The sequence below is a fragment of the Gracilinanus agilis genome, chromosome 4 (genome assembly GCF_016433145.1).
Source record: "Gracilinanus agilis isolate LMUSP501 chromosome 4, AgileGrace, whole genome shotgun sequence".
NCBI classification, from domain to species: domain Eukaryota; kingdom Metazoa; phylum Chordata; class Mammalia; order Didelphimorphia; family Didelphidae; genus Gracilinanus; species Gracilinanus agilis.
Window position 1 is genome coordinate 199936305 of NC_058133.1, and position 27805 is coordinate 199964109.

Here is a 27805-nt window from a genome sequence, read left to right on the forward strand (position 1 = left end):
AGATGAATAAGAAAAACAGAAAGCAAGTACCTTGTAGGGTCTGGAAAACTATAGGTATTAAAAGAAATGGCAGATGTGATTGTTGAGCCAATATCAGTAATTTTTGAAATTTTAAAAAACTAGGAGAGGTGCTGTAGGTTTAAGAGAGTTAATGATATCCTGATATTATAATAAAGGAAGAGAATAAATAGATACCTAGTATTTAGTAAAGCACTTGACAAAATCTTTGGTGTTATTCCTATTTAAAAGAGAAGTGAACCTGATGATGATGATGATTAGATAGAATTGGAATGGCTTAGTGCTAAGGATAGTCATTAATGGTTCCAATACCTTGAAGGAGGTCTCTGGTAGATAGTTCTTGGGATTCATCTGTGTTTGGTACTGTGATTCATCTGTGTTTGGTACTGTGCTATTTAATGCTTTTATCTATGATTTGAAAAAATGTAGATAGGAAGTTTTCCAGTTTTCAAATGCTATAAAACTGTGAGGGATACTAATTGATGATAATCAGGATCTAAAATGATCTTGACAGGTCAGAGTACTTGGCCAAATCAAATAAAATGAAAATAAGAATATAAAATCTTACCCATGGATTTAAAAAGTCAACCTGACAAATACAAGCCAGAGAAGGCATGGCTCTAGGTAGCAAGAAGTTTATCTGAGAAAATCGTTGGATGGGGGCAGCTGGGTAGCTCAGTGGATTGAGAGCCAGTCCTAGAGATGGGAGGTCCTAGTTTCAAATCTGGTCTCAGACACTTCCCAGCTGTGTGACCCTGGGCAAGTCACTTGACCCCTATTGCCTACCCTTACCACTCTTCTGCCTTGGAGCCAATACACAGTATTGATTCCAAGACAGAAGGTAAGGGTTTAAAAAAAAAAAATCTTTGGAGATTTTGAGTGGTCTTCAAGCTCAGTATGAGTTAACAGTATGGTAAGGAGCAGTGTGCTAAGTGTGATAATGTGATCTCAGGCTAAATTAAACAATGCACAGGATTACAAAGTGATAGGTCTGTTGTATTTTTCCTTGGCCAGACATCTAGATTTCCACCCTCCTAATCTGGGCTGCATATTTTAGGAAGGACACTAACAATGAATGATGGAAATAAAAAAACCCAACACTAAGCACTTAATTGTGTATATGCCAAACACTGTGATAAACATCAGGTAAACAAAAAGAAAAGTGACAATCACTTCTTCAAGAAGCTCATCACCTAATTGTGTGAGAAAACAACATACATGACAGCTCAGTTTCAAGGTAGATGGAAAAGAATAGAAATTTTAAGGGTTCAGTTGTGGAGTGGAATGCCGAATTTAGGACTCCTTAAGTTGTTTCAAGAGGTCAGATTACATTGCCTGTGGCTTTGGACAGCAAAGTAGCAAGACAAGTGTTAAAGACCCAATGACCATCTATTTTACCACAAGGATTATAGTTGGTTATTACTACTTTGCCCAAGAAATGGGAGCATCTATGTCTGTTATAGTAAGGAGGAATGGAGGGAAGCAGGAAGGAAGGACCCTGAACTAGGTAGGGATTCTAAATTCCCTTCCATATGGGTAGAGTCAGTGTCCAGCCAAGAGAGAGAAATGGGTATTGATAGGAAAGTTGGGGGGAAAAGATTCCTTACTGTCAATGATTTCTCTGTTCCATACCCATATCTCCAAAGCACCCAAGATGGGGTCTGGAAATAGGGATGTGAGAAATGGAGAAGTAGAAACTTCCAGGTTAAGATGGCGGCAGAATAAAAAGCAGCTGCTTAACCTCTCCTAACCCACATATGCAGGACTCCTCAAGAGGACACAAAAACTAAATCCAGACGAACGAAGGGACCCCACAACAGGACGCAGCACTGAAAGTACGTGGGATCTGGGCATTTCCATGCTATAAGGGGGTGAGATAGCTCTCACTAAAACGTTAGCTGAGCAACTCCCCTCCTCCCCCACCTACAGTGCCAAAGCTAGTGCACAAGAGTTAGAGCAAGTTTGGGGGCATTTCATTAAGTTCTTGGAAGCTACCTGGGATCACCAGGGCCTGCTCCTGAGAGCAGCAAGACTTAAGACCCCAAAAGGCTAAAGAACACGGACTTTGAACGCAGACCTTGAGCGCAGGCGTGGACCTTGGGTGGGGACCCAGTGTGGAGGGGTGCATGACTGTGGAAGCAGCACCCTGAGACTGTTAAAGGAGCCTTGGGCAGAGGAGCAAGCAAGGAGACCACCAGGAGGCCTGACCCTGAGAACAGCTAGACTTGAGAGTCCAGGAGCCTAAAGAGTGCAGACCGACTGTGGGCGTGAGGATAAAGCTGAAGGGGCACTGTGACATTGGCAAAAACTGCTCCACAGCTCAATAAGCAGAGAGCCTGTCTGCCTCACCCAGACTTCTGACTGAGAAAGAAAAACAGCATAATAATAATGGCAAGCCATGCACAAGAACCTCCAAAGAGAAAGATAAAGAAGAAATCTTTCACACTTGACAACTTTTACACAGAAAAAATCCAGACAACAGAGGAGAACAAACAAGTAATCACATCCAAACCTTCCCCCCCAAATGAAAATTGGTCACAAGCTCTTGAAGAGTTCAAATCTGAGATCATGAGAAAGATGGAAGAGATTTGGCAAGAAAAAGGGGAAATAGCTCAAAAGGAAATTAACAGGTTAAAAGACAGAAACTCCCAATTGGAGAAAGATGCCCCAAAATCAAACAAAATGATAAGCAAATTGGAAGAAACCATGAAAAACAGAAGACCAAATCAAAAAGGAAAATCAAAAGATTATAGCAGAAAACCAGTCTCTAAAGATTAGAATTGGGCAAGTAGAAGCCAATGATCTCTCAAGACAGCAAGAACAAATAAAGCAAAGTCAAAAGACTGATAAAATAGAAGGAAACATGAAATATCTCACTGAGAAAATGATAGATCAAGAAAACAGGTCTGGAAGAGACAATTTGAGAATCAGTGGTCTTCTTGAAAAAGCAGAAATTAATAGAAATTTGGACTTCATACAAGAAATTATCCAACTAAACTGCTCTGATGTTCTTCAACAAAAGGGTAAAACAGACATTGAAAGGATCCATAGATCACCCTCTACACTAAACCCTCAAAAGACAACCCCCAGGAATATAATAGCCATACACATATTCAAGAGCTCCCAAGTTAAAGAAAAAATTTTACAAGAAGCCAGAAAGAGACAATTCAGATATCAAGGAGCACCAATCAGGATCACACAGGATCTGGCAGCCTCCATACTAAAAGACCGCAAGGCTTGGAATATGATATTCAGAAAGGGAAGAGAAATGGGTCTACAACCAAGGATCACCGACCCATCAAAACTGACTATATACTTCTAGGGGAAAGTATGGACATTCAACAAGATAGATTTCCAAGTATTTGCACGGAAAAGACCAGGACTAAATAGAAAATTTGATATCTAACCACAAAAAAACCAAGGGAAACATGAAAAGAAATGGAAAAGTATCTAAATAAAGACAATCAGGAAGATAAAAGGCCTTAAGATCATGCCAGATGAGGAACAAATGAACTTTAGCCTGAAGATTTTAGAGGGATATGATTGTTGTCGTTCAGCTGTTTTTCAGTTGTGCCAGATTCTCTGTGACCCATTTGGGGTATTCTTGTCAAAAATACTGGAGTGGTTTGTTATTTCCATCTCCAGTTCAATTGCCAGATGAGGAAATTGAGGCAGAGGCAAACAGGGTCAAGTGACTTTCCCAGAATCACATAGGGATTGAGTGACTGAGGTCACATTTGAACTAAGATGAGTCTTCTTGACTCCAGGACCAGTGCTCTATCCATTGTGCCACCTAGCTGACTAAGAAGGACATGCTAAACTGTCTTTGCTTAATAAATGTTTGTTGATTGAAAGGAAAGAAAACACATTTACTGAGCACTTATATGACAATTATCTATCAAACACTAGATACAGGAAGAAAAGCAAGAATTCTGCTTTCAAAAATTTCAGGAGAAGACATTCTTGTTTAAGTATGGGGTCTTTATTGACATTTTGATTCTGAATCAAACCAAGAAAACTAGAACAAGATAGAGACAATGAAGTATAGGAGAATCAGAGGAAAGGATCATTCAGATAATCACTTCTGGCTTATTTCACCTTAAAACAGTTTCAGGTATGCAGAACAGGTAGTCTATTCTATTATGTAGTTTATTCACATATGCCTAGTAAACAATCTCTTATATGGCTGTCAAGAAAACAATAGCAGCAGTCTCAACTGGAAAACAGAACTCCTAAGTCCTGGGAAAATAAAAGGAGCTCAAGGAAAATAAATGGATTATTACTACAGAAAGCAACTCAAGAGACTGGGATATGTGAGTGTCCTAACAATGATGTTCAGAAGTACTGAGGCTAAAGCTATGTTCAAGCTGGGTACAAAATGGATAGAAAGATATGCTTAAAGTTTCTATTAATTCAGCAAACAGGATAAAAACAGTCTTTTATATCTTTAGCTTCCCTTTCTTTCTGATAATACTACTTCTCCTCCCCCTCCAAGTCTAACTTTTTCTTTGCTTTTAACACTTGTCCCTTTATTAAAACAGAAAAAGATCTGATGTCAAATATTTAAACCTCCTGTTTAGGTAAATGAAGCTCGGAGAAGTTAACTGACTGGCATGAGCGGCAGAGTTGGCACCTACATTCAAAGTCACTAAATCCAATTCACTTTTGGCTAAAGCATGCTGTCACTTCTCCCAAGTTTTAGATTTTATGACTATTTCTAGAATGGAAAATTTTTAGTTTCCCTTGAAGGAATCTGAAACATCACCAGCATGTGGAACTACACAGTTTTGGGAAGTAGAGATTTTCCTGTTGTACTTCAAATCTCATGATTCCTATTTCTAAGGTTATTTATTTAGTCCTTCTGGGATGCTAAGAGTCAGTCAAGACAGACTGATATCTTTCCCCTCTCAGGCAACCCCTTTATCCCTTTTCCTAAAAGCTATGCATGTAATCAATTGCCATAGTTTCCTGTCCAGACTCCTTTCCCCACTCCTAAAGTCTCAGGGTTCAGGGATCCAAAGCCTATCACACTCCATTTTTCTATTCACTACCACAACTAGACTCAGATTTCCCCCATTCCAATGCACACTATTGAGATGGCCATGTGGTGGAACTCCCTGGGCAGGCCATCCACAGCCACAGGACCTAGAGTTCCTATTGCTTCCAGTGTTCGAGCACCAATATACTAGGTAGGAAATCAAAGGCTGAACATGGAAAGAGCAAAAAAGATCTCAGAACTAGGTCATGGTGGGAGAAAGAGGGGCAATATTAATGGTAACCAAAATTGTTGGAAAATAAGATTCCTATTTTTTGTCTTTATGAGACTGAAACTATGCTGTTTCCTAGAAAGCTAATGACACTATTACTCATTAGAGATGATAAAAGAGAATTAATAAAGTAAATTATGAAGATTTTATTTGACCATGAAAAAGTAAAATAGTCTTTTAAGTTAACTTTTTACTAGGTCTAATAACTTTGCAATGCAATGACTATGCATATCACATCAGATTAATCTACCTAAGATTTATGATCAGCCATCATAATTTGCTCACATAGAAAAGTTTACTTACAATCTTAAAAGATTTAGAGAAAGCACTACTGAGTGGTTAAAAGTCATACTAATTGAAGATACAACCAATGATTATATTTCTTTGATCTGATCTCTGTTAAATTAATCTACTCACAAGAAATTCAACGAAAGGCCCCTTTAAGATATGGTATGTATCCTATAGCTAGGCACATCTTTGAGGTATTTAAGTAATAAGGCAACCCCAAAATTTTGAGATGGGAAAAGTTTAATTATGTACACGGAATCACAAAGACAAATTTTTAAACGTCTTTGGGTTAAATGCAAAGATATGATGACAAAGGAAACAAAAAAGACAGCAGGACAGCAAATGCCCAAAGCAGCACATCAACAATGACAAAGGCACCTCTCACCAGTATTGGACAGAAACTTATCAAACTAGAATAGGTAAGCTGCCACTGGATCTACTCTCATTCACAATCCCATCACAGGATGAAGCAATAGATAAGATTCTACCTGATATAAGGCAACAAACAAAAACAAAACACAGAAATATTAATTGTTCACAGATGGGCCGAGCCAATATAATTAAAATGACAATCCTACCTATACTAATCTACTTATTCAATGTCATCCCAATTAAATTAACAAAAAATTATTTTATTGAACTAGGAAAAAAATGAAAACAAATTCATTCAGAAGAACAAAAGATCAAGAATATCAAAAGAATTAATGAAAAATGTAAATGAAAGAGATCTAGCAATGCCAGACTTTAAACTGTAGTATAAAAATAGTAATCATCAAAACTACCTGGCACTGATTAAGAAATAGAAAGGTAAATCAAAGGAATGCGACAGACATACAACAAAGAGTACTAAAAGATACAGTAACTGTATTAGACAAAATCATAGATCCAAATTTTGGAGATAAGAAATTACTATTTGGCAAAAATTGCTGGACAACTAGAAAGTAGTTTGGCAGAAATTAAGTATATACCAGTATCTTAGACTCTTCACTATGACAAGATCAAAATGGATACTTGATCTAGACACAAAAAGTAAATTATAAGAACAGGGAACACATTACCTATCAGATTTATGATCAGAAGAGGAAATTATGAGTTAACAAGAGATGAAGAACATTGTGAAAGGTAAAATGGATAATTTTGAGTACATTAAACTTTAAAGTTTTCACACAAATAAAACAAATATTGCCCAGATTGGAAGGAAAGCAGAAAATGGAGGGGTGGTTTATAGATAGCCTCTCTGAAAGAGGTCTATCTAAAACATACACAGAACAGTCAAATTTGTAAGAATTAGAGCTATCCTCCAACTGATAAATAGGTAAAATATATGAAGATAATTTATGAAGAAATCAAAGCCATTTATAGGTATATGAAAAAATGTTCTAAATCAATACTGATTAGAGAAATGCAAACTGAAACAATTCTGAAATATCTCATACCCATCAGGTTGGCTAAAAAGACTAAATGACAAATGTTAGAGGGGATGTGAAAAAATGGGGACATTTAATACTCTGTTGGAGTGGTGAACTGATTTAACTATTTTGAAGAGCAATTTGGAATTATACTCAGAGTTATAAAACTGTATATCCTGAGATCCAGCAATACCACTGCTAGGTCCGTTTCTTAAGGAGATCAGGGAAAAAGGAAAAGAACTTGTGTGTTCCAAAATACTTATAGCAACTCTCTTTGTGGTGAAAAAGAACTGGAAATTAAGGGGATGCCCATCTATTTGGGAATAGTTAAATTGTGACATATGATTGTGATGGAATACCTCTGTGCCATAAGAAATAATGAGCAGGCTAATTTAAAAAAAACAACATGGAAAGAACTATGAGATAATGAATAGCAAAATGATGGAACCAAGAGAACATCATACAGAGCTACAGATTTAATACTTGAAGAATAACTAGTGAATGTTACCTTCAGAGAATGAACTGGAAAATAGAAAATGAAAGATATAATTTTTATATACATATCTGTTACCCAGATGATACCTTCTATGTCGTAGGAAGGGAAAAGTGGGGCTGAGATATCTGTAAACAAATTCTATTAAAAAACAAAACAAAACACTGAAATAAAGCAATGAGTATAGCTCTGGAATATTAAAATCTGTGCTGGCCTGACCTCATTAGCCATCAAAACAATATCTAGCCATCACTAAAAGATCAACAAATACTAATGCTAACACTAGAAAATTTTGGCTAGAATAATGAATATTCTTCAAATACATTTAAGCTAATTATTAGTATGTAAATGATAATCTGTACCAAAATCAAAGGGAAGAAAAAGGCTAGGTTTTATAGCAGAGGTAAGAAGTCAGATTCTATAAGCAAACTTCCCAAAGAAGTTGAATGAAAGCTCTTAGGAGAATGCAGAGTTTGGAAGCAACCTCTGGCTCCTAAACTAGTTGTTCTGGGTTAACCACATTCATCAGCCCACAAGAATTCTTAAGGTAGGCCCAGGTTTTCAAGGGCAACTGGTACTGGGAAAGCTGAGAAGAGGAAGAAATCTATTTTTCTGCTTCCCCAAAGGGATGGTGAGTATATAGGGTACAACATGGAAATAAGAGGGAGGTGGAGATAAATTCAACCTTGGAAAGGTCATCAAGAATTTACTGATTCACTTACCACACAGTGCAGCTCCAGAGAAAGAATGTGGACCCTGTATAGCTGAAGTCTCACTCAACCTATGTCTTTAGCTATCTGTTTTAGACTATTAAAATAAAATTATTGTGTTGTCAAGTTTTGATATGAGTGACTCCTTCACACTTGCTCTTCACTATAAAATCTTTTGGGGAATGAATTATAAGGGTCAAAATATAGTACATTTGACATTTTGGCAACTTATTAATGGATGTCTACAGAAAATGAACGACAACAATAGTTATTTATTACAAATTTACAGGCACTTACGTAGCTAAACGAGTTTAAACAAAATAACAACATCATGAGGACCTTAGTGCTCTGATTTTCTAGAAGTGATAAGTATCTCCCAAATACCCAACTATCTTTTCTCACTTTGTTGAATTCTTGCCATTCTCTTCTCTCTACTTGTCACATGGGAAAGAGATTTGGTTTCTATCTTCAGGAACTTCATTTGATCTGCTTTAGGTCCAGTAGTTTTCAATATATTTGATTTTTTGGTACCATAAACACCAAATATATAATCTTTTGCTTTGGGTGTGTTTTGAAATGGGCATATATTTTATTATTGGTAATCTACTCTGAATGTAAATATAATCAATAAAGAAGGTCACTTCAACTTCAGAATCGCCACCTATGGTTTCCTCTTGATGAAGTTCAAAATGGTGATACTTTCCAACAGCAAAATAAAAACCCTAGAAAGTTACTACTTCCAATTCTTTTTGTTCCATATCTGCCACCAACTATTATAGTTAATGATTTATATACTAAAATGTCTATAAATTTTGCTTGTCACTAATATTTACTGACAAACTTATGCAGAAAACTACTAGGTACTGACAGAATCAAGTAGTCATAACTTTACAATGCTATTACAGAGAAATAAAAAATAAATTTAGCTACCATTAACCAGAATGGTGAAGAACCTGGTCTTCATAGCTGCTACTAGCCTCATGAAAGAAAAATCTTGCAGTTCTTCATAGCAAGAAAAACCACAACTCAAGTTAAGCTAGAGCCTATATCTAAACAAGAGATCTGGAAAAGGACTTTTTTTCATTTCAGAAATATGTATACTGCTTCCTATTCTTATCATGACTATGAAGCAGAAGACTATACTGGTAGGGGAAGGCATCTTTTCCAAATAAACCACAGCTGCTCTATATGCCATATGATTTTATTTTACAGAGTTGAAGATGCCCTAAGGCTTGGCTGAAGAGATGCTGGAGTAGAAGGAAAACCAAATCTAAGACAATGAAATCCAGAACAAAAATAGAAGATCCTGAATGGGGCCATGGTCCTGCTGGGTCAAAAAGGGTGTGGGTTGAGGAAATAGTTTCTAAAATGCTGTGCATTTGGAAAACTTAATTTTTAAAAACTGGATACTTACCCTAGTTGGGATTGGTAAGTACTTGGGGGAAGAATACAGACACAGGTAGAGGTTGAAGAAATGCTGATAAATATTTTTAGTGGCCAATATTGTAGGATATGAAGATGGGGAATAATTAAGATAACAAATAATTTGAAAGTGGTACTATTGCCACAGAGAGAGATATCTTAGGCTGAAAAAGAAGAGGATGTTTTAAAATAATACTCCCTAACAACTGAATATAATGTGGTCTTTTTTAAAAAAGAATTTCCAACTTAGTAAGAGTTAAAAAAATGTTGAATTTCCACAATTACACTAAAAGATAAAATTTCTAAAAATGGTAAAAAAATCTAATTTAAAATGGAAAAATTTGGGGAGTCAGGTGAGGCAAGAAAATAGGGAGAGAGATGATAGTTTCAGTCCAGTTACAACTCTAACTTCTGGTCAGGGCATGTGAAATATACCAGAATTTAGATAAGTCATCAACTCTTTACTATTTTTCTCCCCTTTGGACATAACCAAGAGCTTCACTAGAAAATTAGAAAATTCAAGAATGCTTACATGTATCACTATGGCATATCATTAGGTGCTAAAAATAGTTATTGTACCTCATATGCTTTAGTATCTGTGAAAGATAAAACATTTCTTGAAAATTATGCATTTCTGATTCAAATTATTTTAACTTTTAGTTTTTATTTAATTAAAACAAATTAGCAAAGGGGAGGATCTGAGGGCAATACATAAATAAAATGTTCATATTCAGATAAAGAGCTGAGGTGATGTGATCAGCATTTATTAAGAAAAAGATTATTTAGGCTAGGGGAAAAGACTGGACTAAGACTGCCCATTCTAGCAATCCACTACCGAGCAATTTAACTAATATTTCTTTTAATGGTTTTAATTAGTTTTCAAACGATGAAAACTTGTAAGATGCAAATCAGAGCCACCACCATATGCCTAAATGCATTTATCTACTGGTTTGGATTCACAATAATCTTGTGTGCCTTCAAGGAACGCAAAATAAGAGACTAATGACGTTGGAACACAGAAAGTTTGAAGGCATGGTTAATTTTGTAGGCATACGTCTATGTTGATCAGAGGAAAAAAAAATACAATTCACTTGCTACTATGATGGTTATTTAGCTTGATGGTACTAACGTTTCTTTAGGGGATTCAAAATGCTAAGAAGAGATGAGCTGAGAAAAACAAGTCTTACTACAGTCTCACAAATTTCCTTATTTTGTGTGGTTTTAATGTCACTATTTCCAGACTTAACTGTTACCAAACATCAGTCTAAAGATCAATGATTTCAGTAAAACAGCCTCACCTAAATGGTAGAACAACAACAACAAAAAAGTCAAAGTAAACACACATCTCTACTTATTAACTATTCTAGATTAGTACACAGGATTCTAACTTGCATTTCCCCTAACTCTTAATTTTTCTAGTAAAAAACAATAAAAGAAGGCATCCTGTTCAAGAGATTTTTATACTGATTTTTAGTGTTCCTAAATGTTGCTTTGGCATTAGGTTTCTTTTGCTATTTCTATGATGGCAGTATGTCTCTTAAAAGGAAGAAATTGTTACCAAATGGGAAAGATAAATACATTGTTTTAAATTTTCTTCATGGTTTTTCTTTTTTCTTTTAGCAATAATATGTAATAACAAATTTCCGCACAAGTTTTCCTAAGTTATAATGATTGAACTTATCTCCCTCTCTCCCTTCCTTTCCCCTTCCTGGTGCTGGCAGGCGAGTCAATCTGGGCTATACATGTGTTATCACACAAAAAATGTTGGAAATATGTATTCCCCAAATGCTAAAATCTCTTAATGGTAGAACAATAAATAATTGAAATCTGTTTTCCCCCCTTCAATGGTAAGATTGCAATGAACAAAATAGCGAATCTGAAAATAACTAGATGAGTAATAGTATTTGTTATTACATCTCACTTTTTTCTTCTGTGAAGTACAATTTGGAGGGGATATGAATTATCTAGATACTGCTGCTAGAACTGTTTCCCCTATCTTTTTCTTCTTCAAATAAAGTCATGCTGACAATTTGCTCAAAATGATGACCAAAGATGTTAGGTTCAAAATAAGTCTTTTCAGAATCTAGTTTATTTCATGGAAGGTATTAGGTAAAGTCTTCTACAAATGACCAAATTCATGACTATTATATCACTGCTAAAAGCTAAAAACAAAACCCCAAACCAAAAGCCCCAGTTGAGCAAATTAGCCCATCTCTTACAAGAAAAGTAAAACTTTAATAGCTAAAGCCTATCTTTGAAACTTCCATGGACTTCATGACAAAGATCAACAAGACTGGAATCTTGCCAATACCAAGGCTCAAAACATTTGCTTGGTTGAATAGGCATAACTTATTTAGGAAAATTTAATTTAACAAGCCCCACAATTGTACACTGAAAATACTCTGCCAATTTATTCTGCCAAAGTCACCCCAATACTTGGTGATCAAATGATTCCCAATCCTTTATCCAGACAGCATCTTGCTGTGGGATTGAAAACTCACTTCTCTTCCCAAGCTTCAAGGGAAATCACTCTTTTCTTCTTTAACCTCATGCTTTCTACATGAGGCAGAAAGATATCCCAAAGTTTCCTTTCCATGCTAATTAAAAAAAAAACAACGATAAAGATATCTTAATTTATTCTTTAACAAAGACTTCAACATGTTCCACCACCATTCTCTTTAAGTGGTTGGTTACAACAGTCATGAATTTGTATTTTCCCTGACAATTTTTATCTGATGAAAACTTTCTAAAATTCACAGTTGTTCCTTTCACTTCTAGTTTAGAGGGGATATGTGTCAGAAATGTATCCATAAGAAAACTATATCTCATGTTAGTCACATAGCTTCAAACTTCATTACAAGCAAGTAGATATGGGTCTCCACATCCACCAAATATTTATTTTTAAATTTAATTTGAAAATATAGTAGTAAGTACACAAACATGTCAAAAGGCATATTTTCCAAATGGATGTATATACAGAGGTGCATTTCTGGAAATGGGAAATCACAACCAAGAGCATCCAAAAATGAATCCTAGAATGGAGGAAAATGAAAGAGGTGGATAGGGAAAAGTTCAACCTATAAAAATGCAAAACAAGGATGCAGCAAAGAAGATATTAAAACCAGAAACTAGTGGTATCTGTAAGCAATTAACTCTTTCTCACCTGTTTGTGTGCATGATCATAGGAGTTGATGTGATTGTCGAACTCCTGGTGTTTCTGATATTGCTTGTCACAGAGTTCACAGTAAAAGTTAGCGCGAAGGTCTTCAAGGGCCTTGGCAATGGCCTTCTCTTTATCAACATAATCCTACAATAGCAAGAAAAATAAAAATGATTAAACTACCAGAAAAATAAAAAGAGGACAATTGAAAGGGGAATGATTTTTCATCAATATGATCCCCCCAATCACTTTTAAGTAACAATTTGGTGGTAAAATCTGTACAACTGGACCATCAGATGTCTTCATGTATATGGTTATTCAAAGACCTGAATTTTTTAAAAAATTATTTATTTTTTGGATGCAAATTTTTATTTTTAAATATTTTTCCATATTTACATGATTCATTTTCTTTCCCTCCCAAAGAGGTTTGATTTGATGTGCAGACAACTTCAAAGAGGAGCAGTATTACAAAATTCCAGATTTTAAGAACAAAACTAAGGCCACATAGCTAAAGGCTATACAGATATAATAATATGTTTGGTTAAAAAATAAAACTTTATTGAAAAAGTGAGTAGAAACCCAAGATCATTTTAGGAAAAGTAGTTTGCATTTCCACATCACATTCTAGGAACCCAATCTATGTAAATCACAAACCAAAGAATTTTGAAGCCTGAAATCTAGTTAATCTCATGAATGTTTTTTGCAAAGATCTTCCTATGATGTAAACTACAATTAACAATAAGGAATCTAGAATCAACTAAAAAGTTAGTGGAAATAATTAACAACTTTAGCAAAGTTGCAGGATACAAAATAAACACACATAAATCATCAGCATTTCTATATATTTCCAACACAGCACAGCAGCAAGAGTTAGAGAGAGAAATTCCATTTAAAATCACTCTATACAATATGCACAGGAATTATACGAACACAACTACAAAACCCTTTCCACACAATTAAAACTAGGTCTAAACAATTAAAAAAAACATTCATTGCTCATGGGTAGGATGAGCTAACATAATAAAAATGACCATCCTACCAAAATTAACTTACTTTTTTAGTGCTATACCAATCAAACTACCAAAATTTTTTTTTACTGAATTAGAAAAAACTGTAACAAAGTTCATTTGGAAGAACAGAAGATCAGGGATATCAAGGGAAATAATGAAAAACAAAAAACAAAAAACAAAAAACAAAAACAAAAACAAAAAACAAAAAAAAACTATGAAGGAAGGTGGCCTAGCAGTACCAGATCTTGTCATCACTTTTCCTCCTCAGATTTCTGGCAATGGTAGTGGTAGTAATATCAGCTTTTCTGAGGTGAATTCTATTTTTTGTCTTTGTATCTATCCAAATATTTGGCATATAGTAGGTATTTAATAAATTTAACAAATGACGTTATCTCAGAGAGTTCTTGTGAAGATAAATTATAAAAATGAATATAGAAAGTAAAAGTGAATATAGGCTTAACATCTAATGATAATGAAGCCTGAAGCTTAAATTGTACTTTTAGTGAAGTTCTACCACATTGTCAACTTCACATGTTTTCATAAGCCATGTATACAGAAAACGCTGCTTCTTAGAATAAGGGTATTTATTATCCCTTACCTCAAAACATTTTTTTACTGATATATTTTGTTTTTATATCACCTACATTTTCCAGCATATCTTCCCCTTTCCCTCCCAGAGAGGTATTCCTTATAACAAAGAAAAAAAGAAGTTCAGCAAAAATAACCCACACATAAACCAAGTCCATCATAAATTTAGTGGTCCACATTCATAGGAAAGTGTTGCTTCAAAATTTTTTGTTTTTCAAGGTAAAAAAATCTATGAATGTTCATTTTAAATATGAAACTTCTGTCACTAGTGTTTGGCTGGCACAAACTTGAACCAACATAGATTAAATTGACCATTAAAATCAAAATAGGATTAACTGGATTTCAGGCAAAAGCTTATGGTTTGACTTTCTTTAAAAAAAAAAAAAAAAAAAAAGATATTTTAATTCCTTATCTTATAAACGAAGGGTTCAAATTATTCATCTAACAAAAAAATTTCTGCTCATCTTCAATCTTTGTAAAACCTTGTATTGGGATTAATTTGGAAAGACACCATTTTATAGAGCCATAATGTCTAATTTTTACTTGAGGTTTTAAATTCTATATATTTAAAAATATCTGGGCAAAGATAATACAAAAATTTGCTCAGACTTCATATGAGTAGAGATCAATGCAGGACAGAAGAAACATTTTTTTGAAGAAATTATATTTGTTATCTGAAAGTTTCTAACACAAAATTTTTAAAATGTTCCTTCTATGTGATAGTATTAATAATTATAATATTTGCCTAAAGACAAAATTTTTGCTTCTCTAGATTTTTTCAAAGCCAATAGCTGACTCTGTATCTATAATTTGCTTGGTATCATCACTTTTTAAAAAATTATTCTAGGATGTGTCAGCTGGAGAAGGTGAAATCTGAAAAAAGTAATTTGTTTTAAATGTAAACATAGCTAGGAAAAAATGGTAAAACTTAAGTTTTATCTAGGGGAAAAAAGCTAACACTAAGCCATCTAGCCTCTGTGTAAAATAATTCATTAAGTCTGACGAGGTTCTTGATTCCAATTATACTTATTGAAAATTAACCCATCAGACTCTGTTAATATTGTTCCACTGATCAATGGGCCAGAAGGTTTAGAGACCAGTTTGATTTAAAGAAATAATATCCCCAGGAGGCTTCTGTTTCTTGATGGCTGCTCTGAAAGTCAAGCTTCCTGCATGACAGTAAAAATCTATAAGGTAACACAGGATAAGGAAGAAGCACTGTGATGTAATAAAAAGAATATTTTTTGTAAATTCATTTAATTAATTTAGAATATTTTCCCATGATTACATGATTCACGTTCTTTCCCACCCCTCTTCCTTCCTGTAGCCAACAAGCAATTCAACTGGGTTTTACATGTATCATTGATCAAGACCTATTTCCATATTATTAATATCTGCAATAGAGTGATCATTTAGAGCTACATCCCCTAATCATGTCCCTGTTGAACCATGTGATCAAGGAAATGCTTTTCTTTTGTGTAATGAAAAGAATATTGGTAATCTAGGTTCAAATTCTGACTCCTAGATTAGTTAGTGCTTATGTAAACTTGGGAAAATCACTTGCCTACAACTAGATATTTTAATCATGTTTGAAAGAAGAGATGCTAGTTTCATTTCTAACGAGAGCAGATGAAGGAAAATTCTGCATCATATAGAGAATGTTACAAAGGCTTTTAATAATTAACAGAGAAATCCAAGATCCACTATGAAAAATGATTCAGCAATCTGAGTGCAAAACATCTATCAATCTAAGCATATGTCCACATGTTTGGGTTCTAAAGTTATTCAAATAATATAGTGACAATGTTATAAAAGGAAAATTTTAAAAATCTGCTTTGAGAACCAGAACATACTTCCCTCTCAAATTTTTAAAAGATTAAAATGTTTCTTATTTAAAGTTATACCAGATATTTTGACAAAAAAATTTTTTCACAAGCGACAATGAAGAAAATTTGATACTAGAATCCGTTTTCATTATTTCTAGTTGTCAGTGACCTATAATTCCTCTATGATCATATGAATGGCTAATATCATAGTCACTGTTAGCTTAACCTAAAGCACTGAATAACTGTGTTTGAGTCAAGTTTTCAAAATGAAAGATCAAATGGAAGGATGTCAAGGACAAGTCATGTATTCTCTTAATGTATTAGGAGTTTCCTTACTTGGGAGGTTGTCTAAACCAATGAAATTCCAGGGTCTGAGTTCCCCTTTCCCCTCCCTTCTTCTCATCAACTCCAAACTCTCACCCATTCTGCATTTTCTATGGTAACTTAAGATGAATTAGACACCAATAAAGCACTGAAACAGAAACAAAAACTCTCTAAGGCCCTAGATATTTTTGTTAAATGTGCTCAAGTAGTATATCCTTTGGCAACCAAAGGAAATGAACAGTATTTATTTTCCACAAATGATAGCAGATCCTTTGAGACCAAAGTCTTAGATTAGAAAGTAAAATTCCATTCCACTTCAGAATACATATGAGACTATAGATATTTAAGACTAATAAGTAATTTACAAATTATCTGTACAATTGGAGTACCCCCATCAATCACAGATCCATCAAGTATCAAACTATTTATTTGTATGATGATAAAAAGCTTTCCCAGCAATTCCTATTAGCAGGAAGGCTATGAGTTTTATTGTGGGTTTTTTCTCCTGTTATGGCTCTCCACCCCACCCCCACCAACATCTGTGTTAAATTCATCACCAAATCTGACAAGGTTGTTAACTCCATACATTTTTGCTGCAAGCCAATACCACATATACCATTAATAAACTATTCTAATCATCTGGAAGGCTAAGAAGCTACGCTATAAGAAGATATTCTATCTGGTGGCTGCTCTAAGTGAGTCTAAATTATAAGGTTTTCTGTCTTTCCTTATACCCCATCTATCCCCAACTACCTCTCCCCCTCCAAGATCTTCAATAGAATACTTCCAGAGAGCTAATAGTAGAATGAATTTTTAAAAAATAAGTAGAATGCATTTTTTTTTTTGGGCCATAACATAAAAGCCTAAGAAGAGGTAATTCATTTAGAACATAACACTGTTATGTTCCAATGGTACATACAGATATACAAAATTTGAAAAGTATACTATAGCGACACAAAAGACAATTAAATTTCCAAAGGAGCCTTAGAAGCAAGAGGAGTTCTAAAGGGTCAAACTTGATTTAATGGTATATCTCACCATGTTAAATTATTATTATCAAAAATTGTTCTTTATAGAAAAAGTCATCTTTACATTTAGCCTGGAGACTCCATAAACAGACTATCTTAATCAAGTACCTTGTATTTCTGTCTCAGCTCTTCTGTGTCTTCTTTTTCCACTTCTAGGACACGCCTCCGTTCGGTAGCATCTTCAGCATAATCAAGCTTAACAAGAATAGAATCGGATTAGCCTTACAATCCTGATATGATTTAGTTACCCTAGAAAGCACTTTCAAATACAATGCTGTTTATAAAAAAAATCTTTGGGTGTGTTACTTAACTATCTCCCACTTTTGTCACCCCACAGAGAAAATGGAATGAAACACAGTTCATTAATCCTTCCATGGCAGTGGTTCCCAGCAGGCACATTCATTGCTAGTAATGGACTTCACTTTATGGAAATCCTAGTCTCAATGCCAAAGAATTAAGAAAGGATATAGAAAAGATTTCAGTAACGGAGTGCAGGGAACCAGTGGAGATACTTGTTTATTGCAACAGGAGATTTTAAGACAAGTAGTGATGCCTTTGAAAAAATACTATACTTCTCAGGGTTTTGGGGATCTGAGTACTCTGCTATAAAGTTGTAATCATGGGTAAATCTACAAACCTTATGCTCCCCAAACATGAAACTGAGTCATTGTATCACTTATGTTCTTTAAAGGAATTATAACATAAAATGTTAGGAAGCCTTTTTTTTAAAATCCAAAGGAAAATTACTATACAATGAATTATTACTCCATCTCCCTAGATATTCTAATATCTGTTATACTTAGTAAAATTTAGCACACACATCTCATAAAGCAACAGACTAGGTGAGATCAGCTTACCTCCATCTCCATTCGACCCATACCCATGACATCATACTTGACAACGATAGGAATGGGATCTGTTCTCCCTGAAACAGGAACACATAAGCAGGTGAGGCACACAGCCAAGTCAACAGCTCACTTTACACAGTGGGTTTGGGTGGTTAGAGATCTTGCCTTGGAGTGCAGAGACCAGAAAGCTACAGTGAACCAAACACAAGCCATTCTCACAGCTTACATCCAAACCCACTTCTTTTAGCTTAAACCCAACTGACCACCCTTGGCTAACCTAACAACCTGGGATTCACAGGACACTAACCACTCTGGCAAAAATAGATCAGTGGTTAGGTTAATATACTGGCAGCAGGAGGTTTAAAAACTTTTCTTCTTCAATTTAAAGGATCCTCCCATCAAAAACTCATTTTCATTCTATACTAGCATTTCCCTCCCCCTCCCACCAGCCATCTCAATCTACATAAACACAAAGTATATTTCTAACTAAAATGCTAGAAAATCATAAAGCCAATTTATAATAATAATAATCAGAACTTCAATTTTATTTGTGGAAATATGGCTTTTTGGCAAATAAATGTGAAGTACTATTAAAAAATAATAAAATGAGGAAGTAGGTATCTCTGCGTAGCCAAAAATGATTTTACTCATAAAGTGGAACCTCTTAAACTTGCAATCCTATTTTCTCATTTCCCAGATTGTGTATTGGTTGTGGCAATCGGTAAGCTGTGAAAAGGACTAGTTGCGAAGAAAATTGACTTTAAACTAATCAAACTATGCTGAAATTTGTTTTTATGTATCTTTAATCCACTCATAACCAGCCAAACAAAGCAAAATGGGGCAGACAAGCACTTTACTACCACAGCTGTTTTACATCACAACTTGCGCTGTTTATTGTGATGTAAGCCCACTTGAAAAGAGGACTTACCTTATCCGTAGTATACCTTGAGTGAAAAAACACAATGTTTACTTCCCTCATCTTTTACACTCAGGCTGGTGTAAACAACTGCTTTTGTTATACACACATATAAATATTATACCTTTGGGCCAAAAAAAAAAAATCAACTTTACCAGGCCAACAAAGAGGCATTTCTAAAAAATCAACAAATGCCGTGACCTTGGTTGGATCTTGGACTCTGGGTGACAAGGATTAAGTTTTTTCAAACCACCATGCAACAATTTATGAAATTTGTATTCAACTGATCTGCACTTATGAGAGTTAACTTTTGTCGTCAGGCAGTGGTAAAAATCCAGGAGTTTACCTAAGTATCACCAAAGACCAACTGTTATTTTTTAGCAACAAACAGGAAATTAATTGGGGCAGATTTTAAAAACAACAAAAAAAGCATCTCATGCCAGCAAAGAAAAAAAGGTTTCTAGAGTATAGCTTTCATTTGGATACTTTCAAAGACTGCCAGTTAAACTAAAAAACAAAAACAAAAATCAAAAACAAAAAACCACATCACTACCTTGCGCCCAATGGTATAATAAATAAGCAGTGACTGCAATCTTTAGCAAAAGGACCAAATTAAAGACAGATTATAAAAATGACGTCTTTAAGTGCAATATATCACTTTTGAAACGTCTCAATCAGGGATTTACTGGTAAAGTCAGAGAAACTAATGGAATAATTGAAAAAAAAAGTCCAAAGAATTAAATTTTATTATATATATATATATATATATTTTATTATCTGTTGAGCTTTGTTTTTGTAAGAATGAAGACTTTTGGAACAGATTTAGTAACTATGTAAACCCCTGTACATAAACACTGCATCAGTACTTTTGCCTTCTAAGGCAGTCAAAGTTTGTTCAATTTATTTATTTATTTGGAAATTGCAGTAGCAAGTGCTAGCGCCCATGATGTTGTGGGGTAAATCAAGTTTGAACAATATTAGAATTTCATATTTTAACTGATTTTTTTTTTGTGGCAGTTCTATCACAAACAGATACATCCCTTCTTAGCATTACCCTTTAATGAACAGGGATCAGACAAGTTGCATAAAGGAAAGGAAAGGAAAATGAAAAAGACCAAGCAGAGGGATGAAGGCTACAACAGAGAAAGTAAGCCTAACATATTGGTGCACTGATGACAAAAAGGAGTAATTCAGTCTGAAAATAAAAAATTACCACTGCTAAGTTTACCATCACCACAACAAGTCCAGGATCAAAATGCTGTAAGAAAGAAACACCATTTGTTAGGCAGAAACCATTAGGGTGGAAAACAGGCCTTCTAGCAGGCAGACAGGATGGGTTAAAGTTAACAGTTGGACTTCTCCCCTCCTACTTATTCAGGGTGGGGGTGGGGAAGAAAGTGGTCAGCACCAACCAGTTTTCATAATATTTACACGAGGACTTGGGGTTTCTGTTCTATTTCTTGGTTAACTGTTCAGCTTCTCCTGCTTGAAAATACAAAACTGGGGATGGGAATGGGAGAGGAGGGAAAAGGTACCAGCCAAGTTAAAATACTAAAATCTACTGGAGTTAGAATGGATAATACTTTTTTTGTCCAGTTATATTCCTTATCTACTTTGGTTTGAAGTGATGTTTGGCATGGATTTGGATTGCTTTAAAAAACTTCACAAGACTAAACACTCATTCTGGTTAAAAACTAGGCTTTTGGTTTGACATCTGACTGGCAATGATTTAGTTCTAGTTCTACATGTTCTCTTCTCTTAATGTGGCCAAATATATTTGGAGCCTCAAGAAGCAGTGCTTTTAGGAACTGGAAAATGGTATAGCCCATCCATCACTGAAAGATAAATTCTAAAAAAAAAAAAAAAAATCAAAAAACAAACAAACAGGGAAATCTTTAAAGCTCCACCCTATAAAACAGAACCAAAAAGGCCTAGAATTTAACCTCTCATTTTCATATCTTAGGAAATCAAGTCATATTCCAGTTCTAGTGTGAATGCATAATACTCTTCAAGTGATCTTCTTTGAGCTTTGTCTCTTTGTCTTTTGCCTTTCTAAGCACCAATAGCACGTCTAAAACGTCTAAAACTATCAATTTATAATTAATCCACTCAACATGCTAACTCATAGAAAATAAACTAGACTTTAAAAAAGCAAACTAAAAGGTCAAATGTCATTTCTTTCTATATTAAGCAAGACTTGGACCAAGGAAAATCCCAATAGGAAAAGTCATTATTCCTAATTCTCAGAAAAGGTACAAGAGCATATATTTACTACTGTTTGTCAAGTGTGATGAAAAAGCATTCTATTGTGATGGATAGAGCAGTTGAAGTTCTGTTTTCTGCAACAGGTTGGGTAACTTTCTAAGGCTCTAAGTTAAGAAGAGTTGATCTGATGATCTGCAGAGAAAGGAATGACTTCCCCAGTGTCATATAGGGGGTAAATATTCCTCATTTTAGTGAATGATTTCTTTAAAAGCAAAGCTATCCTTTATATCTTAAAAGGCCGTGCAGGTCCAGTAACTAGTCATTGCTATGTAGCCTTCTTGCTGTTCATTTAATGACACTTCAAGTCCCAAACTCCTTGCCTTGCCTGCCTGTCCTTTATGCCTGGAATGTTCTCCCTCTTGGCTTCCTTCAAAACTCGGCTCAAATCTCACCTTCTTCAAGAGGCCTTTTCCAGTCTCTCAGTTGCTAGTACTTTCCATCTGAGATTACCTTCAATTTACCCTGTAATTCTCGTCTGTACATAGTTGTTTGCAAGTTGTCTCCCTCATTAGAATGTAAGCTCCTTGAAGGCAAAGACAGTATTTTACTTAGCACAGGGACTGGCACATGATGAATAATTAATAAATACTTATTGTTGACTCATGAGGCTTTCCCTACACAGATGAAAAAAAATTTTTTTTAAGTATCAACACATGTACTATGAATTCTAGACAAAAAGGTTACTGTTTGAAATAATTTAATTTGGCTAATTAGACGGGTGGGGGAACAGGAGTGACAGGAAAATATTAGTGTTATTCTCAGGAAAACTCAACCTTTTAAAAATTAAAAATAACTCAAAAGGGAAAGGATAGCTCAACCATTTTCCCATATTTCCAATGGAACCATTTCAAAACCAGAATGTAACAAAAATTTCTCCCTCCCCACTCTAGGGAGAAATACTAAATATTAATTAGCTTAAAAAGTATTATGATGGTGCTTAATACCAGCTAAATGCTTTGAAAACACAGGAAAGATAAATGAAGCTAGGTAGAAAGGAAAAACCCTACATCTGGAATGTGCCCAAACTAAGGTAATACATAGGCATATGACATATTCAAATTAAATTTTAAAATGGTTTCTAACAAAAATGGGTAATAAGCTCTATCTTTTTTAATTTTTATAACTAATTCTATTTTAATTATTATAAAGAAGTGATATGGCAAACTTACTAATTGCTCCTAAGGATAATTTTCCCAATATAACTAAACAACTAAAAAGAAAAATTAAGGCTAAAATCTACTAATTATTTGGCAAGTCCTGATAAATACAAGAAAAATTTTAAAGTTCTTATTGAACTCAGTTCATTGGCTCCCTTTTTTTCTAGTACTCTTACATAGCTCAATTTTCACTTCTATACAAGTGACTTCCAAAGCTGTATCTCTAGATTCAATCTTTCCCTCAAACTCCCCTTATTTCTTAATATCTATTAGGTATTCTCCCTCTGCACACCTTAGTTGTTACCTCAACATACCCTAACCTTCCTCTCCAACTCCCAGTCAGCTAGCTCCTCTTCTAGATTTATAATTTGTTAATTATATCATTATTCATTGCATCAGTTAATTCACCCAGGCTTTGAACTTTAGCATAATTTTGAGTCCTCTCCCCTTCAACAACCAAATCAACTTAAATTCCCGTTAAATTTTTCTTTCACCTATTGCCACCACACTAACTTAATTTCCCATTTGCTTAAATTATTACAAGAGTCTCAAAACTAGCTTTCTTACCTTAATTTCATTCAATTGTTCCCCAATTCTAATTTCATCCATCTTAAATACTGTTGCCAGAAAAATCTTTATAATGATTCTGATGTTTATAATTAATGCTGTTGTCTTCCTGGTGTCCCTAAATGTTCAATGACTTCAGAATACCTACCAAATGAAATCCGATCAAAGTATCCTAGGATTCAAGGTCCTTCCCTCTACAATCTGGCCCTAGCCTGGCTTTCCAGCCTTATCTCATTCTATTTTATTGGCATTATCTTATGATCCAAATAGAAGTGTTCACAGTTTTTCAAAATTACAGCTAGTGTCCTACCTCCATGACTGCTCACTCTGTTCTCTTTGCCTAAATAGTCAATCCCCTTACCCATGACTATATAATTCCCTCCTTCCTCCCCCAACCCCCCAAAACTACTTCCTCCACAACTCCTTCCTTGATTCTTCCCTAATATCTTTTCTTCTTACCCCTCCCTCCATGAAAGTAATCTTGTCTTCCTATTTATATAACACTTTCTATTTCCTTATTGTACTGTTCACCCCTCCCCACCCCTCTTTAAAACTCTTTCTGTCTCAGTTCAAGACAGTATGGCAAGGGCTAGGCAGGGTCACATAGCTAGTAAGTGTCTGGGATCACATTTTAACAGAGGTCCTCTCAACTCCAGGCCTGTCACTCTATCCCTATACTTTCATATAATAGTGTATGTCTTATATGTAGTGAAAAAGTCCAGGTATTATTTCCCCAGAAACACCTTCAGCTGAGAATGTGGAAAATTATGTCTTCTGGGAAAATAAAACTAAATTTCAAATATACAATTAATCATTACATCACTGAACTCACTAATTCGTATCTGCTTGGTGCTAAAAAGTTGAGGGAGACATTAAGGGAAAAAGAACAAACTTTTACCTTCTAACCTCTTCTTTCTTACAATTTTAGATAGAAATTTACAATGCACTGAAAAATTTATGGCTAATGACAAGTTTGTTCAAAACCTATTGAATATTAATTATTAAATATACCATTTATATTACACATACCATCTGGGTTGTTGGTCCTGTATAGTTGGAAGGCATCAAGTAGGTAAAACACACACACACACACACACACACACACACACACACACACACACGCATGCATATGTACCACTTAAGCTACAAAAATTGAATAATGGTAACCTATATTTACACTGTATTTAGTGATTACAGAATTTTTAAATTATTTCATCTAAGAGTCTGGACTTCATATCTCAAGACCTGAATTTAACTTCCTTCATTGTGTCATTCTACTATTCAAGAAATCCCAGAGGATCCTTATCACTAATTAAAAAGCAAAACAAAAACTCTTACCTTTTTTGTCTTAGAATCAATACAATGTATTGGTTCCAAGGCAGAAGAGTAGTATGGCACTGCTGGATTTATACTCAAATGAGATAATAAGGAAAAAGACTTGTACAAAAATATTTATATCTGCTCTCTTTGTGATGGCAAAAATTGGAAAATGAGAGAATGTCCTTCAATTGGGAAATGGTTGAACAAATTGTGGTATATACTGGTGATGGAATACTATTGTGCTGAAAGGAATAATGAACTGGAGGAAATCCATGAGAACTGGAACTACCTCCAGGAATTGATGCAGAGCGAAAGGAGCAAAGCCAGAAGAACATTGTACACAGAGACTGATATACTATGGTAAAATCGAATGCAATGGACTTCTCTACTAGCAGCAATGCAATGATCCAGGACAACTCTGAGGGACTTATGAGAAAGAACACTATTCACATCCAGAGAAAGATTTGTGGGAACAGAAACACAGAAGAAAAACATTTGCTTGATCACATGATTCAATGGGGATATGATTGGTATGTAGACTCTAAACAATCACTCTATTGCAGATATTAATAATATGGAAATAGGTCTATCAATGACGCGTGTAAAACCCAATGGAATTGCTCATTGGCTACAGGAGGGGGTGGGAAGAGGAGAGGGAAAGAACATGAATTATGTAACCATGGAAAAACATTCTAAATTAATGAATTAAACAAACTCAATTAAAAAAAAAAGTGGTATGGGTTAGACAATGGGAGTTAAGTGACTTGCCCAGGGTCATACAACCAGGAAGTGTTTGAGGCCAGATTTGAACCTAGGATCCTCCCTGGTTCTCAATCCACTGAGCCAGCCACCTAGCTACCCCCCTTACCCAATCACCTTTAAAATATATAATATCCTTTATTTACTATTTAAAGCTTTTAACAGGCTGACTCCATCTTGCCTTTCCAGATTCTTTTTAGTCCAACCAAAGTATCTTTATACTTTCACATGATACTCACATATAATCCTTCACTTCCATGTTTTTTGTGCAGGCTGCCTCTCCTGCCTGGAATTCATTTTTTCTTCATGTTTAGTCTTAGAGGCCTTAGTTTTCTTCAGAATGAAATTCAAACACTTCCTACATGTGGAATTTCTTGATCCTCCAAACTACTACTACCTGAATTACCTTATATTTATTTTGTTTCATTTTTAAATACAAAGTGGCAGTATTAAATACTGAATCCAGAGCTTGCCTCAGAGCCAGGAATGAATTCAAGTCCTGCCTCTGACACATACCAATTTTGTCACTCTAGGCAACTCTCTTAGGCCACAAAACGCAGATAAGATGAACACATGCACATATATTTTCTACAAGCTGTTATCCCCTTAAGGCACCTAAGCTTGAGGGTGGTCTATTTCATTTTTGTTTTTGTATTCCCACAGCCTAGCAGAGTACTTGGGACATTGTAGACATTAACGAATTAAAATAAATCTTCCTATTGACTTCTGTCATGGTCAGAGAAATGTTTACATGGGAGAGGATATGGATAGATAGATGGGGGGAATAGGCAAGAGGTAGCATCAAAGATCACATCCTATAGAAAGAATCATAGGATTAAAGACTTCAAATAAAACAAAAGATTCACTAGCCTAACCTTCTCTGGGGACCAGAGAATTAAATATCTTGTCTAAAGTCACACAGGTAACAAGTAGCAGAGCTAGGATTCAAATGTCCTTTAATTGGGAATTCAGTGCTCTTCTCCCTACACCAATCTACACTGAACGAGAAGGTAAAAAGCCAGGGTTCTAGTCCTTACACTGTCATTAACTGGCAGGGGGCCACATAAACAAACAAACAAACAAACAAACAAACAAATAAATGAAGCAATACTCTTTAAGGCCTCAGTTTTCTTATCTATAAAATAAAAGTGTAGGATTAAATGAACTCTAAGATACAGTAGAGCTCTAAAATTCCATGCTGTAGAAACGTTTTCAAAGGAGGAGATTAAGATGTTGGCCAGTCTCATGCTAGGTTTTGAAACAAGCATACCAGTAGCTAGCTGAGGCCAACTAGGAATTACACTGTTTTAGTGCAAAAAGTCCCAGAAAGTCCTAGCTCTGTCATTTATTAGTTTTGTTGTTTTAGGCTGGTTACTTGGTCTTTCTGAACCAGTTCCTAATCTGCAAAATAGGTATATCAATAACAACTCTTTTGTCTAACTCATGAGATTGTTGTGAAAAATAAATAAGTGTTTATGTAAACATCCTGTGTAAACCACAAAGCATTATATACCACCACTCTTTAGCTCTTTATCACATTTTTTGTACCATGTTTTTCCATCCCATTAATATCCTAGGACTTCTTGATCCCCAAACAAATGTACACTTCAATTTATATTTCTTGGGTTGAAAACTGTCTCTAAGAGTTGAACTCCAGTAACAGCAGAAGCTTGAGCTAAGATGGTCAACATGCACTCCTTCCTTTAAGGATGCTCTGATCAACAGATTCAATAAAATCATTACTACATGATAAGCCTATCTATACTCCAGCCTAAAATTTCCTTGGGTTCTCAATATGTCCTCAGTGTAATTTTGATTCTTAAATTATGTTTAGGAAATTACTTATTCAAGGTCATTCATCTCATAAACGGGAACAAGGAAAAGATTCTGGTACTGCCAGCTGTCCAGGATCTTACAGATCACATAGAGGCAAAGTGTCTTGCCGCCAGTCATTCAGGAAGAAGTCAAAGAACTAGGCTTTAGTAGATCCCAATCTGCTGCCCTGCCCATTTAACCACAAAAATAAGGATTGGCCTCATTTAAGTAATTCTGTAATTACCGAGCATATGCCAATTAGAAAGACAACAGTATGTGTGTACTGAACATAATCTCTTCTGCACTTCAAATTTATGGGAAGAAAATTTTATATCAATGAGAAAAAAACCAGGATGGTTTAATTACTTGAGGTTCTTAAACTGAGACTAGAAGAATTTTGCATATGAGAGGTTCAGGTTCTAGTGCAAAGAGCCCTGTTTTTCGTTCAGGTACTAGTACCACAATTTACAAGCTTTGTGCTCATAAGCCACTACTTGTTTCCTTATTGAGAATAAAAAGCAGCTTATATTCCTTTCCTCAAGAAGTTAGCTGTGAAGAAAGTGCTTTGCACTTAAGTATATGCATGTGAGTTCTCATAATATGGGTAGAGATTTG

At 35.0% G+C, this 27805-nt stretch overlaps 1 protein-coding gene across 2 annotated transcripts in view; it reads right to left on the reverse strand.

Moving 5' to 3' along the window:
- The window catches only part of GPATCH8 (G-patch domain containing 8), a 112028-nt gene that overhangs the window by 13626 nt on the left and 70597 nt on the right, over positions 1 to 27805 (reverse strand). Inside the window, exons 1-4 of one of the 2 annotated variants that reach the window (XM_044671997.1) lie at positions 20521 to 20541; positions 18401 to 18468; positions 17652 to 17738; positions 12771 to 12914 (exon numbers count right to left, since the gene is read on the reverse strand). In XM_044671997.1, the coding sequence (XP_044527932.1) occupies positions 12771 to 12914; positions 17652 to 17738; positions 18401 to 18427 (258 nt within the window). In that variant the 5' untranslated portion in view covers positions 18428 to 18468; positions 20521 to 20541. Of the gene's footprint in view, positions 1 to 12770; positions 12915 to 17651; positions 17739 to 18400; positions 18469 to 20520; positions 20542 to 27805 lie in introns of those variants that run through there. The other variant, XM_044671996.1, reaches the window with a different exon arrangement.